The 13,584-nt window shown below is 43.8% G+C and overlaps 2 protein-coding genes across 2 annotated transcripts; one reads left to right on the top strand and one right to left on the bottom strand.

Moving 5' to 3' along the window:
* Positions 1–9,969: 9,969 nt before the first annotated feature.
* Positions 9,970–12,791, bottom strand: LOC118754060. Its single transcript, XM_036488928.1, has 2 exons — positions 11,130–12,791; positions 9,970–10,162 (listed from the first exon to the last, which is right to left on the bottom strand). Exons 1-2 carry the CDS (start codon positions 12,768–12,770, stop codon positions 10,064–10,066), a joined length of 1,740 nt encoding a protein of 579 aa, XP_036344821.1. The 5' UTR covers positions 12,771–12,791; the 3' UTR covers positions 9,970–10,063.
* Positions 12,792–12,916: 125 nt separating this feature from the next.
* On the top strand, positions 12,917–13,420 carry LOC118754059. Its single transcript, XM_036488927.1, has one exon. It carries the CDS (start codon positions 12,917–12,919, stop codon positions 13,418–13,420), a length of 504 nt encoding a protein of 167 aa, XP_036344820.1.
* Positions 13,421–13,584: the final 164 nt, after the last annotated feature.

The following is a 13,584-nucleotide window of genomic DNA, read 5'->3' as shown; positions in this document are numbered from 1 at the left end:
TGGACGCAGAATATGCAGAACAAATGTCCAAAACAATCACACACGTTAAGGAAAATGAACTACATCTGCTGCACCTGATCAGAAATCAAACATCCATTGTGGACTCAACCATCAACATTTTGAAGCAGGATCAAAAAGCGGTCAAGAGGAAGTTCGACATCATTGATCAACAAGTGAGTCAAATATTCCAGAGGATCAGCAACGACACGCATGAGATATACCAAGAAAAATTATTTCGAATCTTTTCCTCGTTATCCATCCAACTAACACTTATGGCAACCAATTTGCAAAGAATGCAATCTGCATTATTAGCCGTTCTAATAGATACTCATCACGGAAAAATAAGTCCTCTTCTGCTGACGCCCAGTCAATAGCAAGACGAAGTAAACAAAATTAAACTTCATTTATCAGCACCATTGGAACTGCCTGTAAACCAAGAAGATTTACTCCAGCTATATCAACTCATGACGGTTAAGGGAGGACTTACAGAAAAGCATGTTGTATTCAGCATCACATTGCCTCTGGTAGAGCATGATCGATATGACTTATTCAATCTGCTACCAATTCCTACTTGGACTAATGGGACTATGATTGAAATAAGTCCGTGTGCTGCAGTTTTGGCAATAAACACAGCTCTCGGTCAATATTTCCCGCTGAGCATCTCCAAATTTCAATCTTGTGTGGATATTAAAAATGGAAATTACATCTGTTCTAAAATTCAAATTCGTTATAGTTACGGTTCATCTAAATGCGCATGTGAAGTAAATTTATTCAACAACAACACCCAGTCAAGTTGTCAACTGCGAAAAACACCAAACGATGTTGCATGGATATCACTACAGCATAAAAATCAATGGATTTATGCCACGTCAGTTTCATCTCGTGCAACCGCAGTATGTGGAAAAGAAATCATTCAGGTGATTCTAAAAGGATCAGGACTGTTATCACTCCAACCAGACTGCATACTCAAACATAATTTTATATCAGTTCAAGCAGATCAGTTGATATCGACGAGTCTTTGCTCGTCCTACACTAGCCTGGGAGAAATTTCCGAAATAGCTGCAGCAGAACATATAAAGCCTCTTCTTCAATCACGGGATGATGAGAAATACATAACACAAATACAAAACTTCACGTCCTTACAATCATCATTGGCCAATCAACGCATATTAGAACTCCCAAACAAACTTGAAGCACAAAATGAGCACCACATAACGGTTGGGTACACTGCCTTGGTTACAGTTTTGTGCCTTTTGGTGTTCATGCTAGTCAAAAGAAAATTTAAAACAGCCAAACAGGAAACATTGCACGCATCCACGACTGCGACCACATCCGGTCAAAATGAAAAACCCACACCTGCGCCTCGACATTCTCAAGGAAGTTTGGACTTTACGATAAACATTTAGGACAGAACCTGCTAAGGAATTCGAGCTGCGCTCACCGGGGGGAGGATGTTATTAAATAAGAAAAGTCGACATATTAATATTGCAGTGGCTTTATTCAACAGGGTATTAATTTTCGCTTGCATTCTTTTATGCGTAGCGTGCACTTTATGCCTTTTAGTGTTTTCTTATAGCCAAATAATTTGGCATGTGTCAAGTTACATATAAGACATTGTTGATTAATGCACGCAAATGAAAGTAGACGCAAAATGTGGAATATGCTTATGTCAACAAAAACGTGGGAATAAAGCATTTGCATTAATTATGCTTATGTAAAGCAAAACGTGGGAATAAAGCCTTTACAATAATTTTGCTTAGTATCCAAAGTTTTTATGCCCTTATTATTTAGCTACGTAAGCATTTAGTTTGTATAAAAACGTAATCATTAATTCAATAAAGATCACTTGAAAGCAATCAAGCAAACAACAGTGTTCGAACTTGGCGTAATCGCTATTATTCTGAACAGTTACAGTTTTGCACTCACTCTCAGTTTTGCATTTTACAGTTATCTTTTACTTAGTTGGAAGTCAGATGACTTTTTTCTGTATTGTAATTTGTTCAAGAAGTTATTACCAGTTAATAATGTGGTTAATCAGGAAACATAAATGTAAATAATATATTTACTGCGGAAACGCGGGACCGTAGGAAAAGTGGCAAAAAATTATGGAGCTCACCACGTGAAAATATTAAGACTGAGAAAAAATATAGCCTAAAAGGTTATTAAAGACAAAGGAAGTCTGCCAAAAAATATTACGGTCCGATATCTTGTGAACTTAGTAGCAAGTAGCGCTGCAGCCACTATTACAGAAGCGCTTAAGGTATTAAAATTGAATGGAAATCAGTAGACAGCGAGGCGAAAAATTGTCAAATTGAACGCAAAGGCATAATAAAAGAAGAAAAAGCCATTTTGATCAAAATACATGTGCGAGAGTGGTAGTATTTTGCCGGATCGCACGACAACCGGACCGTTGCCTATTGGGATATGTTAGCCCTTACAGAATGCAATAACAAAACACATTTTTAAGATTTAATTGAAGGTTAGTTGGTCTGACAAGACTAAATTAATCGCTTTCAATCAGATGGCCGGGCATGGTATTGGATCAAGGACTCAAATTAAGCCTTAGCGCATCATGTAAGGCAAACCGTGAACCACAGTGGTCGGTCAATAATAGTTTGGGGTTGTATTTCAAAAATATTGTTGGTCCCTTAAACGCATTATGGGTAAAGAACAGTATCTGTTCATATTTCAACAAAATTTGCAAGATGTAGTCGAAAAATGAGAGTTTCTGCTGAAAAATCATCCAAAACATACTGCATATGTTCGCAAAGACTGGATGCAAAAGCAAAAATTTGCTATTTTGAAATGATCTCTACAATCCGCGGATATGAATCTTGTCGAAAATTTGCGAAATCAACTAAAAGCGCAGCTTACTAAGTATGCAAGTCCGTCCAATGTAGTACATAAGCTATGAAAGCAAACTAAGGATATATGGGAGGCCATACCTCCAGAATTTTTACAGAGATACAAATAAGGTATGCCAAATAGCATCCAGGAATTAAAAAAAGCAAAAGTATATTGAACATTGTGTTAACAATTCTTTTTTTTTGTGAAAATTGTCAAAAAGTTATTAAAAATATATAAGTGCAAAACTGTAACATATGCCTTAGTTTACATTTTTGTCTGCTGGTTTTATTATTGTTGTTGGATTGACTTCAAATCTTTATGAGAGAGGGAGTAGGGGTGCACCAATAAGAATATACAACAAAAGTATGAATGTCGTTAGAACTTGGAAAGATTGCGGTGGCTGAAATTAAAAGGGTTACACCATGTTACAGTTTTGCTCGTCACTGTATGTACATATGTATGTACGATATGTAAACACTTACAAATTTAGTTCAATAAGAAGACCGAACTAGTGAACAAGTGCATTGATATGAACTAGTTCTTTAGTTCAAGAACTACTCAAAAAATATATAAAAAGCTTTTAAAATTTTTACGTTTTTATTTTATTTTTTAACATTTTGTCATGCAAATGTCACGCTAGCCTGGAAATGCCCATATCGTTACTTTAATCCACAGAGGCCCCAACCAACACTTTTTCCGAAACTGCGTTTTTCATAGATTTTGGGAGTATATATTAAAATACACCTTCAATCAAAATTGTAAAGAGTTAGTACCAAAAACAACGGAGTTACATGCCAGTTGTTAAAAGACCTACTGTTTTTGATACACTTTTTATAATCAATGACGTACTTATGGCTAAAGAGGATCGTTTTTGGAACGGTTGTATCTATATACATACACTAGCAGACTCGGCGAACTTCGTCCCGCCCAAAATTTTTATATTGTTTATTGAAACTTTTTGTTCCAACAGTTTCACCAACAATTCACGTTTACGATTTTCATTGGCACATTTGTCTAGTAAGATTAAGGTTTGGTGGTCATTTTCCGCTTTAAATAACCTAAGGAAAGTGTTATATCCGTTCTTGAAATTCCGCACCCCACCGTACACACATATCCCACTATACATACATACAGACACCACTGTACACACATAACAACGCATATACATACCTTCCGATACATATCGACAACGTACAAACGAAGCATACACACTCCACTGCACATATATATACCACCGTACATACGCGACAATGTACATATGTACTCTTCGGCACACTCATACAGCATCAGGCAAAACACTTCTAGCAGCATACCAACCACTTCGTTCGCCAGCTACCATCGGGACAGCGTACACGACGAATTCTCAAACGAAATACGCAGCAGCGGGTATAAAAAGCTGAACAAGTGCGCAGTCGAGTCAGTCTCGCTAGGTAAACGTTGGGCTTGACTAGTCGGTTGGCGTCTAGTGGTGTGTCCTCGGACGCACTAAATCGTCTCTGACTAGTCAACCCAAACATTGCTTGACCAGCCGGTTGGCGTCTAGTGGTGTGCCTTCGGACGCACTAAATCGTCTCCGGCTGGTTAATCCAAGCACGGCTCGACCAATCGGTTGGCGCCTAGTGGTGTGTTTTCGGACGCACTAAATCGTCTCCGGTTGGCCGAGCCACGGCTACCGCCGCCCCCATTCCAGCCCCTACTCATGTAGTGTGCAATTATGGGAGCGGCGGTGCCTGACGAGTCTCGCTAGTCTTGCTAGGTCGCTCCGCTCCATCGGTTGCCGAGTAACAATACGAGCCACCCGTTGCCATTAGAGGACATCCGTTGCCGAAGATCACCCGTCGGGCCGCCGCCACCGCTCACCGTCACGCCACCGTTGCCGAGAATTACTCGCCGTACCGCCGCCGCTGGTCACCGATTGCTCAACCGTTGCCGAGAATTACTCGCCGTACCGCCGCCGCGGGTCACCGATTGCTCAACCGTTGCTCAACGGCTGTGGAGAATCACCCACCGTGCTGCTAGCGTGCTCACCGTTGCTCAACCGTTCCTTCACTGTTGCCAAGAGCCACCCGTCGCGCTGCTAGCGCCTTCACCGTTGCTCCGCCGCTCCTGAGAATCGTCCGCCGTACTGCTGGCACTCTCATCGTCATCCACTCCGACCCGACCGTCCGACGACAACAAAACGTCATCTCGCTCTCTCTCGCTCTCTCTCTCTCTCTCTCTCTCGCGCGCTCTCTCTCTCCCTCTCTTTGGACATAAGGTTGCTGGTACTCTAGTCATAGCGCTGTGTGTGTGTGTGTGTTCGAAGTGAATACACGAAAATAGTGTGTTTTATTTGGTGGGGGTTAGTGGGACCTTCGCTGGGCTCTGGAACGGCTGAGTTCACCTCAGCCTTCGGCAAAACCCACCTCATAAATGGCGCCCGAGCAGGGACCCAGCTCTGCAGGCGCATGTGCAAAAAACTTAACAAGCACCAACACTGCGGAAGCGGGCTCGCCGAACACACCACAACCAACAGATGGCACACGCGCCAGCGAGAGTAACACCAATACGCTGAACGTCGACTCCCTCAGCTGGATATATCTGCTAAAGAAGGAGAAGTTAATAGAGGAGTGCAAGCGGCATCGAATTTTCGTAGAGGGATATACAGTCGCCGACCTGCGCAACGCGCTTAGCGCATATGTAAAAGCGAAGCGACATCGCAAATCAACAGAGGATTTATTAAGAGATTTGGAAGAGGAGATTAAGGCAGAAGAGGAGAGACCGGTAAAAATGCAGCCCAGCACCATTCCCACCGTCCGGATCGACAACTATAGTCCACCGCCACTGGAGATGAATCCTGCAACAAAGCGTGGCGAGATCAGCGACGCCGAGCTAATGAATACCGTTCGCCGATGGGACGTACATTTTTCGGGAGGCGACGCGCTACACGACTTCTTGGAGAGGATCGAAGAGCTAGCCGAATGCTACCGCATCCCGCTAGACAACCTCCTCCCAACCCTACCTGAAGTGTTACGCGGGAAGGCTCTACAATGGTTCCGCGTACGAAAACCACAGCTACATTCGTGGGCAGCGTTTCGTGCAGAAATAAAGCGGTTCTTCCTCCCACGGCGACACATGAGTCAGCTCGAAGATGCCATCCGGCAGCGACGCCAACAAAGCCGAGAGAAGGCCAAGGATTACATCTTGGCATTACAAACGCTTATACGCCAACACCCGACCATGTGTGGAGAGGATCACTTGGAACGCATCTACGATGGTCTACGTGTGGAGTATCGTCTCTTCGTCAAGCGAGGGGAGTTTAAAACGATCGAGGAGCTGATAGATCTCACCGACGAATTTGAGCTTCTGAAGGGCGAAGAGGCCAGAAACAGCCGACAAGCAGCACACAGCCTAGCTCCCCTAGAAGAAAGGTACAGCAGAGAGGAATCCTGCCGGCGTTGCAAAGGACGCGGCCACCTCCGCTTCCGATGCCGAAGGACAAAAAGGCTGTTCTGCTCTAGATGCGGCCGAGATAACGTCCTATCCCGGGATTGTCCGTGCAACACTGCCACCGCTAAGCCGCCCCGCAAAATACGCAGCACCGGAACAGCTCCGATCGCCGCCGTCCCTGTAGACACTAACACCCAACAAGGAGGAAAAGCAGATGGTCGCTACTACATCAATGTGAGCGTAGAAGGTATGAGCGTACGGGCACTATTGGACACCGGCGCAACGCTCACCTACATTGACGAGTCCATACGTCAACACCTGGAAGAGAGGAAAATCCAGCATCGACCCAATCACCGAAATGTACAACTGGCCGATCAAACATGCGTCTCCAGCTTGTACACTTATCCAGTAAGGATAATGTACAACAAGCGAGCCACAACCACCCTGGCTTCGGCACTCCCAAATCTTGCCGAACGCATGATCCTGGGGATGGATTTCCTTAGGGACAGAGAGACCATCCTTACCCTGGACGGACAACCACTGCCCGCACCCACCCCGCGAACCACGGATGCACCCGCCCAGCTATACACATTAACCGAGAGAGAACATCTGAACGGAGAACAGAATAAGCAGCTGGCCGAATTCCTGGCACACCACCAGCAGACCTTCAGTGGGATTAACGGACCAAGCACCGCCGCTGAGCATGTGATCACCCTTAAGCATAACCGGCCGCTGAAACAGCGTTACTACCCCCGCAATCCAGCCATGCAACAGGTGATCAATGCTGAAGTCGATGAGTTACTGGCAGCTAAGCGGATCGAACCATCAAAGAGCGCGTACAGCTCGCCGATTGTCCTGGTTCGTAAGAAGCAAGGAAGTTGGAGGATGTGCATAGACTACCGCCAGCTCAACGCCGCCAGCGAACAAGACGCATACCCGCTGCCCCAGATTGGAGCGATCCTCGACCAGCTCAGAGAAGCGAAGTACATATCCACGATTGATTTGAAGAATGGATACTGGCAGATACCCCTAGCCAAAGGATCACGGCCGTACACCGCCTTCACCGTCCCAGGGAGAGGGCTGTTCCAGTGGAGAGTCATGCCGTTCGAGTTACACTCCGCGCCAGCGACATTCCAGCGCGCTCTCGACGCGATCCTCGGCCCCGAGCTACAGCCGAATGTATTCGCGTATCTAGACGACATAATCATCCTGGGAGACACCTTCGAGGAACATATGAGCAATCTACGCGAAGTGTTCGAGCGACTCCAAAGGAAGAGGATGCAGGTGAACTTCGACAAATGTAGCTTTGTGCAAGAGAGGCTCCACTACCTCGGCCACATTGTTAGTTCAGAGGGGATACACACTGATGCTGCAAAAATATCTGCCGTACGAGAGATGCCAGCGCCTCAGAATATCCGAGAGCTTCGTCGATTCCTCGGTCTTGCATCATGGTACCGTCGCTTCGTCGCCGATTTCTCCACAGTTGCGGCACCACTCAACCAATTACTGAAGAAAGGCCAGACTTGGGTATGGGACGCACCGCAAGCAAACGCGTTCCTGGAATTAAAACAAAAGCTGACGACCGCGCCAGTACTCTGCTGCCCCGACTTCAACCGCCCCTTCTTCCTCCAGACCGACGCCAGCGGAGAAGGACTCGGAGTGGTCCTGTTTCAACGCCACTCCGACCACGAGAGAGTCGTAGCGTATGCCAGCCGAAGCCTGAACGACCTGGAGAAGCGTTATTCAGCCACAGAACAAGAGTGCCTCGCCGTGCTGTGGGGAATCCGCAAGATGAGACCGTACCTGGAAGGATACCACTTCACGGTAATTACCGACCATCACTCATTGAAGTGGCTACACTCGCTGCAGAACCCATCCGGACGACTGGCGAGATGGGCGCTCGAACTCCAACAGTACAATTTTGACATCGAATATCGAAAGGGAGCGCTGAACGTAGTGGCGGACGCACTCTCACGATGTCCCCTGACAACAACCGATGATGGAGCAGCCACACTCTACACCGTGGAAATCAGCACCAGCGATTGGTACGAAAGAAAACTAAAGACAGTACAGCAACAGCCTAGCCGCCACCCGGACTACCAAATCATCGACAATAGATTGTTCCGCCACATCGCGCCGCGCAACAAGCTCTCCCGTGCGCCTCAATGGAAGCTCTGCATCCCCACCAGTCGCAGACCAGATATCCTGCAAGAGGCGCCGTTCGCCAAGCCACCACCGCCAACGTCATCAAGGCACTCCGGGAGAGAATCATTTACCGGTTTGGCTGCCCAGCCATCTTTCTCAGCGACAACGGAAAGCAGTTTGTGGGTAAAGCCCTAGCGGAATTTCTCAGCGAGCACCGCATAGAGCACAAATTCACCGCAGCCTACGCTCCTCATGAAAACCCGACCGAACGAACCAATCGGGTAGTTAAAACCATGATTGTGTTATTCCGTTTAAGTGCAGTACAAGACTGTTTTGTTTATTTCAATTAAAGTGACAGTGATGTCAACGTAAAGTAAGTTACATGTATGTGTGTAGGGGATGCCATAGTTTACATATATATAACATCTCCCTTCTTAATTCATATACTAAGTAAATTCATTAATAATTTATAATTCAATGATTAAAAAAGTTCAAATATTCTAATATACCAACAACTATAATCGTTTTCGCAGCCATTTCGAATTTCGCCGGTAAATGGTTTGGTCTTCTAGTTCGATCCAGTATGATCTAGGTGAATCGTGTGTGTCGATGATTGTAGCTTTTACCCATCCCTTATTGTTGTTCTTATACCATATCTTGTCACCCTTCACAAAGGATTTTTTCTGCGATGCAGAACGATCGTAGTATTTTTTTGACTTGTAATTTTTTGCATTTATGTTGTTAGATATATTCGGAATGATTCTTGGTTGAAACAAAGTTGTTTTTGTTGGCAAAAGGGTGCGGGTTTTTCTACTCATTAAAAGTTCCACTGGTGAAGCATCAATATCTTTAAGCGGTGTATTGCGATATTCGAGTAAGGCCAGCCATAACTCTTTTTTACTCTCATTTGTTTTCTTTATTAAGTTTTTTGCTATCCCAACGAAACGCTCAGCAAAACCGTTGGATTGCGAATAACCAGGGCTTGTTGTTGTTAATTTAGCTCCAATTTGATCACAAAATCGTTTAAACTCGTATGAATTGAAGGGCATATTGTCTGAAATTATTTCTACAGGTAATCCGTGTACGGCGAAACATGTTCTAAGTGCATTGATACACTCAGTTGCTGTTTTCGATTTCAACGGCGCTATGTCCAAATATCGCGAGTAATAATCCGCTATTATTAAATAGTTTCTTGATGCAAATTCACAAATGTCTACGCCTATTTTATTAAAGGGTAGATTGGGAATGCTGTGTGGTATCATTGGTTCCTTAACATTAGCGGATCGACTTCGCTGGCATATGTCACAATTGGTTATCATTTTCTCAATAGCACCATCAATTCCTGGCCAGTACACTAATTCGCGAGCGCGCTTTTTTGTTTTTTCAATACCTAAATAAGACACGTGCAGCTGCGATAATATGGTTTCTCTCAAAACAGGCGGTACAATAACCCTGTTATTCAAATATAAGATACCGTCTTCTAAAAACAGATCAGAACGATGCTTCCAAAACATTTTAATATCGTCACATAACAACTCTTTCTTATGAGGCCAGCCATTTATTAAAACTTGTTTCAACTGCGTTAAATGCTTATCTTTTTCTATCTCGATTCGAAAACTGTTTAGGCGTTCGTCGGTGATGTTTAATGAATGGACGAATTCGTTAAGATCTTCAATATCGGGCGCGTTATTGTCCTCATCAAAGTATCGAGACAACAGATCAGCGATGTATAAAAATTTTCCTGGAACGTGGATCAAGTTTAGGTCATATTTAATTAAACTAAGTTTAATGCGTTGGAGTCTAGCGGAAGGGATTTTGCAAAATTCTTTTTTCATTATCGAAACAAGGGGCTTATGATCTGTCCTAATCGTAACCTTTCGACCATAGATGTAATAGTGAAATTTACGACAAGCAAATAAAATGGCTAAAAACTCCTTTTCAACCTGAGCGTAGTTAATTTCGGCGTCTGTAAGACTGCGTGATGCAAATGCGATAGGCTTTCCGTTTTGCATGAGGCAACACCCTATGCCAGATTTAGATGCATCTGTTTCGAGGGTTATTTCTTTTCTTTCATCAAAAGATTGAAGCGTTGGTGCGTTTGCAATTAGTGTTTTTATCGACTCTAAGCAACTTTCGTGAGCTGAATGCCATTCATACACGACATTGGATTTTAGCAATTCTCGTAACGGTTGTGAAATACTAGATAAATTTGGTATGTATTCACGAATATAATTTATCATGCCGAGCAATTTTTGCAAATCTTTCTTATTATTCGGTTTTTTTATTTTCATTATCGCTTTTACTCGGTCAGGATCACAGCGTATGCCCTCTGGTGAAATAATTTTTCCTAAATATTTGACCTCTGGTACCTTATATTGAATTTTCTCGACATTAAATTTGATATTCAACTTCCTTGCGCGAGCCATAACTAGCTTTAATGTGTGGTCATGCTCTTCAACACTTTTAGCTGCAATCAATATATCGTCAATGAAGACTATTACATTTGGAATATCATCAAAATTTCTCTCATTGTATTTTTGAAAAACCTCAGGGCCTATTTTTATACCATATGGCAAGCGCTTGAAACGATAACACCCAAACGGTGTATTGAAAGCACAAAGTTTACTAGCTTTTTCACTAAGTCCGATTTGCCAAAACCCTTCTTTCAAATCCAACACAGTGAATATCTTACTATTAGCAATACGTACCGATATAGATTCAAATGATGGAATCGTATGATTTTCCGATAAAATGTCTGCATTTAAATCTTGCGGGTCTATGCACAAACGAAGTTTACCTGATTTCTTCTCAACAACTACAAGATTAGAGGCACGTTCAATAGGACCATCCATGCGTTCAATTATTCCATTTTCTACCATTTTGTGTAACTCATTTTTGACTTTTTCTGCTAACGACTGTGGGATTCTCCTTGCTGGTTTTACCACCGGAACCGAATTTTTCTTTACCTGGATATCCAAGTTCGTCACAAAACATCCCGTGCCTTCAAAAACATCTCTATAGTTTCGTATAAATTCATCCCTTGTTGCTTCACGAATGACGTTTACACGCTTTATAAGATTAAGCTGCTCACACGCTGATAGTCCTAACAAAGGTTCGTATGGTGTATCAACAACCGTGAATTGTAAAGTCTTTATTTCATTTCGGCACATCACTAAACATTGAATTACACCTTTGTAATCCAACTCAGCTCCACTATAACTGCGTGGTGGCAAACCACCTTCATAGAGCATCGTATTTTTCATGTATTTTATAAAATACTTGTAAGGCAAAATATTAACGTCGGCACCCGTATCCAACTTAAAATTTATGAGGCAATCATTCACTCTGATTTTTTCATACCATCTTTTCCGACCCACTGATAAGTCTTCAATATTATGCAAAACAATATCATCGCCACTTTCCCTTTTTTCGTCACTCTCTTTTATTTCGTGAACTTGTGAGCTATAACACGCAACGCTAAAATGATTTAAACGACCGCAGTTGTTGCATTTTTTCCCGAAGGCTGGGCATTTGCCAAACTCATGAACCCCTTTACAAAATTTACAATTAGCACTTTGTCTTGAATTATGCTTAACTCGTACATTTTCTTTGCTCAAACTTTTAGTATTTTCTATTGTATTGCGCGCACCGCTATTTTGCGAAATTTGTTTGTGTGATCTTATTGCATTCACTGTTGTGCATTTGCTTTGTTGTTGCATTTCATTTGTATATTTGTCCACTAGCTCAGCAGCGCGCGCGATTTCAATGGCTCTGCTCAAAGTCAAATTTTCTGTTTCTAAGAGTTTTTTCTGCAGCTTTTGACTGTTTGTCCCAATAACAATGTTGTCTCGAATCATTCTATCCATGTCCGTATACCCACAATGTTTCACTCTTTTGCGCAAGTCAAGCAAATACGATTCGAATGGCTCCCCCTCCTCCTGCTTCCGCGAATTGAATCTAAAAGCTTCATACACCTCATTTTTTTTTGGCGTGCAGTAATTTTCAACTGCCGCAAAAACTGCATCATAATTCTTCTTCTGTTCCACTGTAAGTCCAAAAGTGTTAAAAATTTCAATTGTTTCTGGACCACACGCATTGAGAAATATTCCAACTTTTTGCTGTTCTTTTCTTTCTTCCAAATCAATGGCTATGGCGTATATATCAAAATTTTGTTTGAAAACACGCCATTGCTCTGCAACATTACCATCAAACTTTAGGGGATCAGGGCGTCTCACGTCCAAACTACCATAAGTGCTGCTACTATTGGCCATTTTGAAGTCATCACCTTCGTCGTCCGTGCTGTCTTCGCTTTTATCTTGCTTCAATTCAGCCCCACTCCGTGTTTTCATTCCTTATTCGGCTGCGCCATGTGTTATTCCGTTTAAGTGCAGTACAAGACTGTTTTGTTTATTTCAATTAAAGTGACAGTGATGTCAACGTAAAGTAAGTTACATGTATGTGTGTAGGGGATGCCATAGTTTACATATATATAACAATGATAGCACAACGTTCAAGGGCAGATCATCGTAACTGGGATCAGGAGCTTTCCCAGATCGCCTTTGCCATCAATACGGCCCAGCACGAATCAACGCGAGCATCCGCCGCGGAGATCAACTTCGGACGCAATCCAGCGGCGCCACGGCAGATGCGCACCGAAGGGGCAGTACCCGAGGAACATCCCATGGCATCCCCAGCCATCACCGAGCTATGGGCAGAGATAAAGGGGCACCTCGCCGCGGCGGCCAAACAGCAAAAACGGTACTACGACCTACGCAGACGGCCGTGGAAACCTAGAGTAGGAGAGAAGGTAATGAAGCGAGATCACCCCCTCTCCTCGGCTGCCGACAACTATGCTCAGAAGCTCGCGCCGAAATTCTCAGGCCCATATACGATCACCAAATACATCTCCTCCAACACGGTGACACTCGTAAACCCCGAGCGGCCCGACAAACAACCAACGCACGCGCACCTGCAGGACCTGAAGCCGTTCAATGCATAACAACAGAAACCCGTTCTCTATCTTATCATTTCAGATTACCCCGCCAGTCACGTCAGATACACCGAAGTGATGAGTCGCAGAAATCGCCACCCAGCTCCGCCGGATGAACCACAACGCGTCCAACCATGGCGTCCGCCGTTCGAGAGCGTACCCTGGCCACCCAA

This window comes from Rhagoletis pomonella, unplaced genomic scaffold, assembly GCF_013731165.1.
Source record: "Rhagoletis pomonella isolate Grant_MI unplaced genomic scaffold, Rhpom_1.0 Rhpom_scaffold_03292, whole genome shotgun sequence".
NCBI classification, from domain to species: Eukaryota; Metazoa; Arthropoda; class Insecta; order Diptera; family Tephritidae; genus Rhagoletis; species Rhagoletis pomonella.
This window is presented reverse-complemented; position numbering and strand designations above follow the sequence as displayed.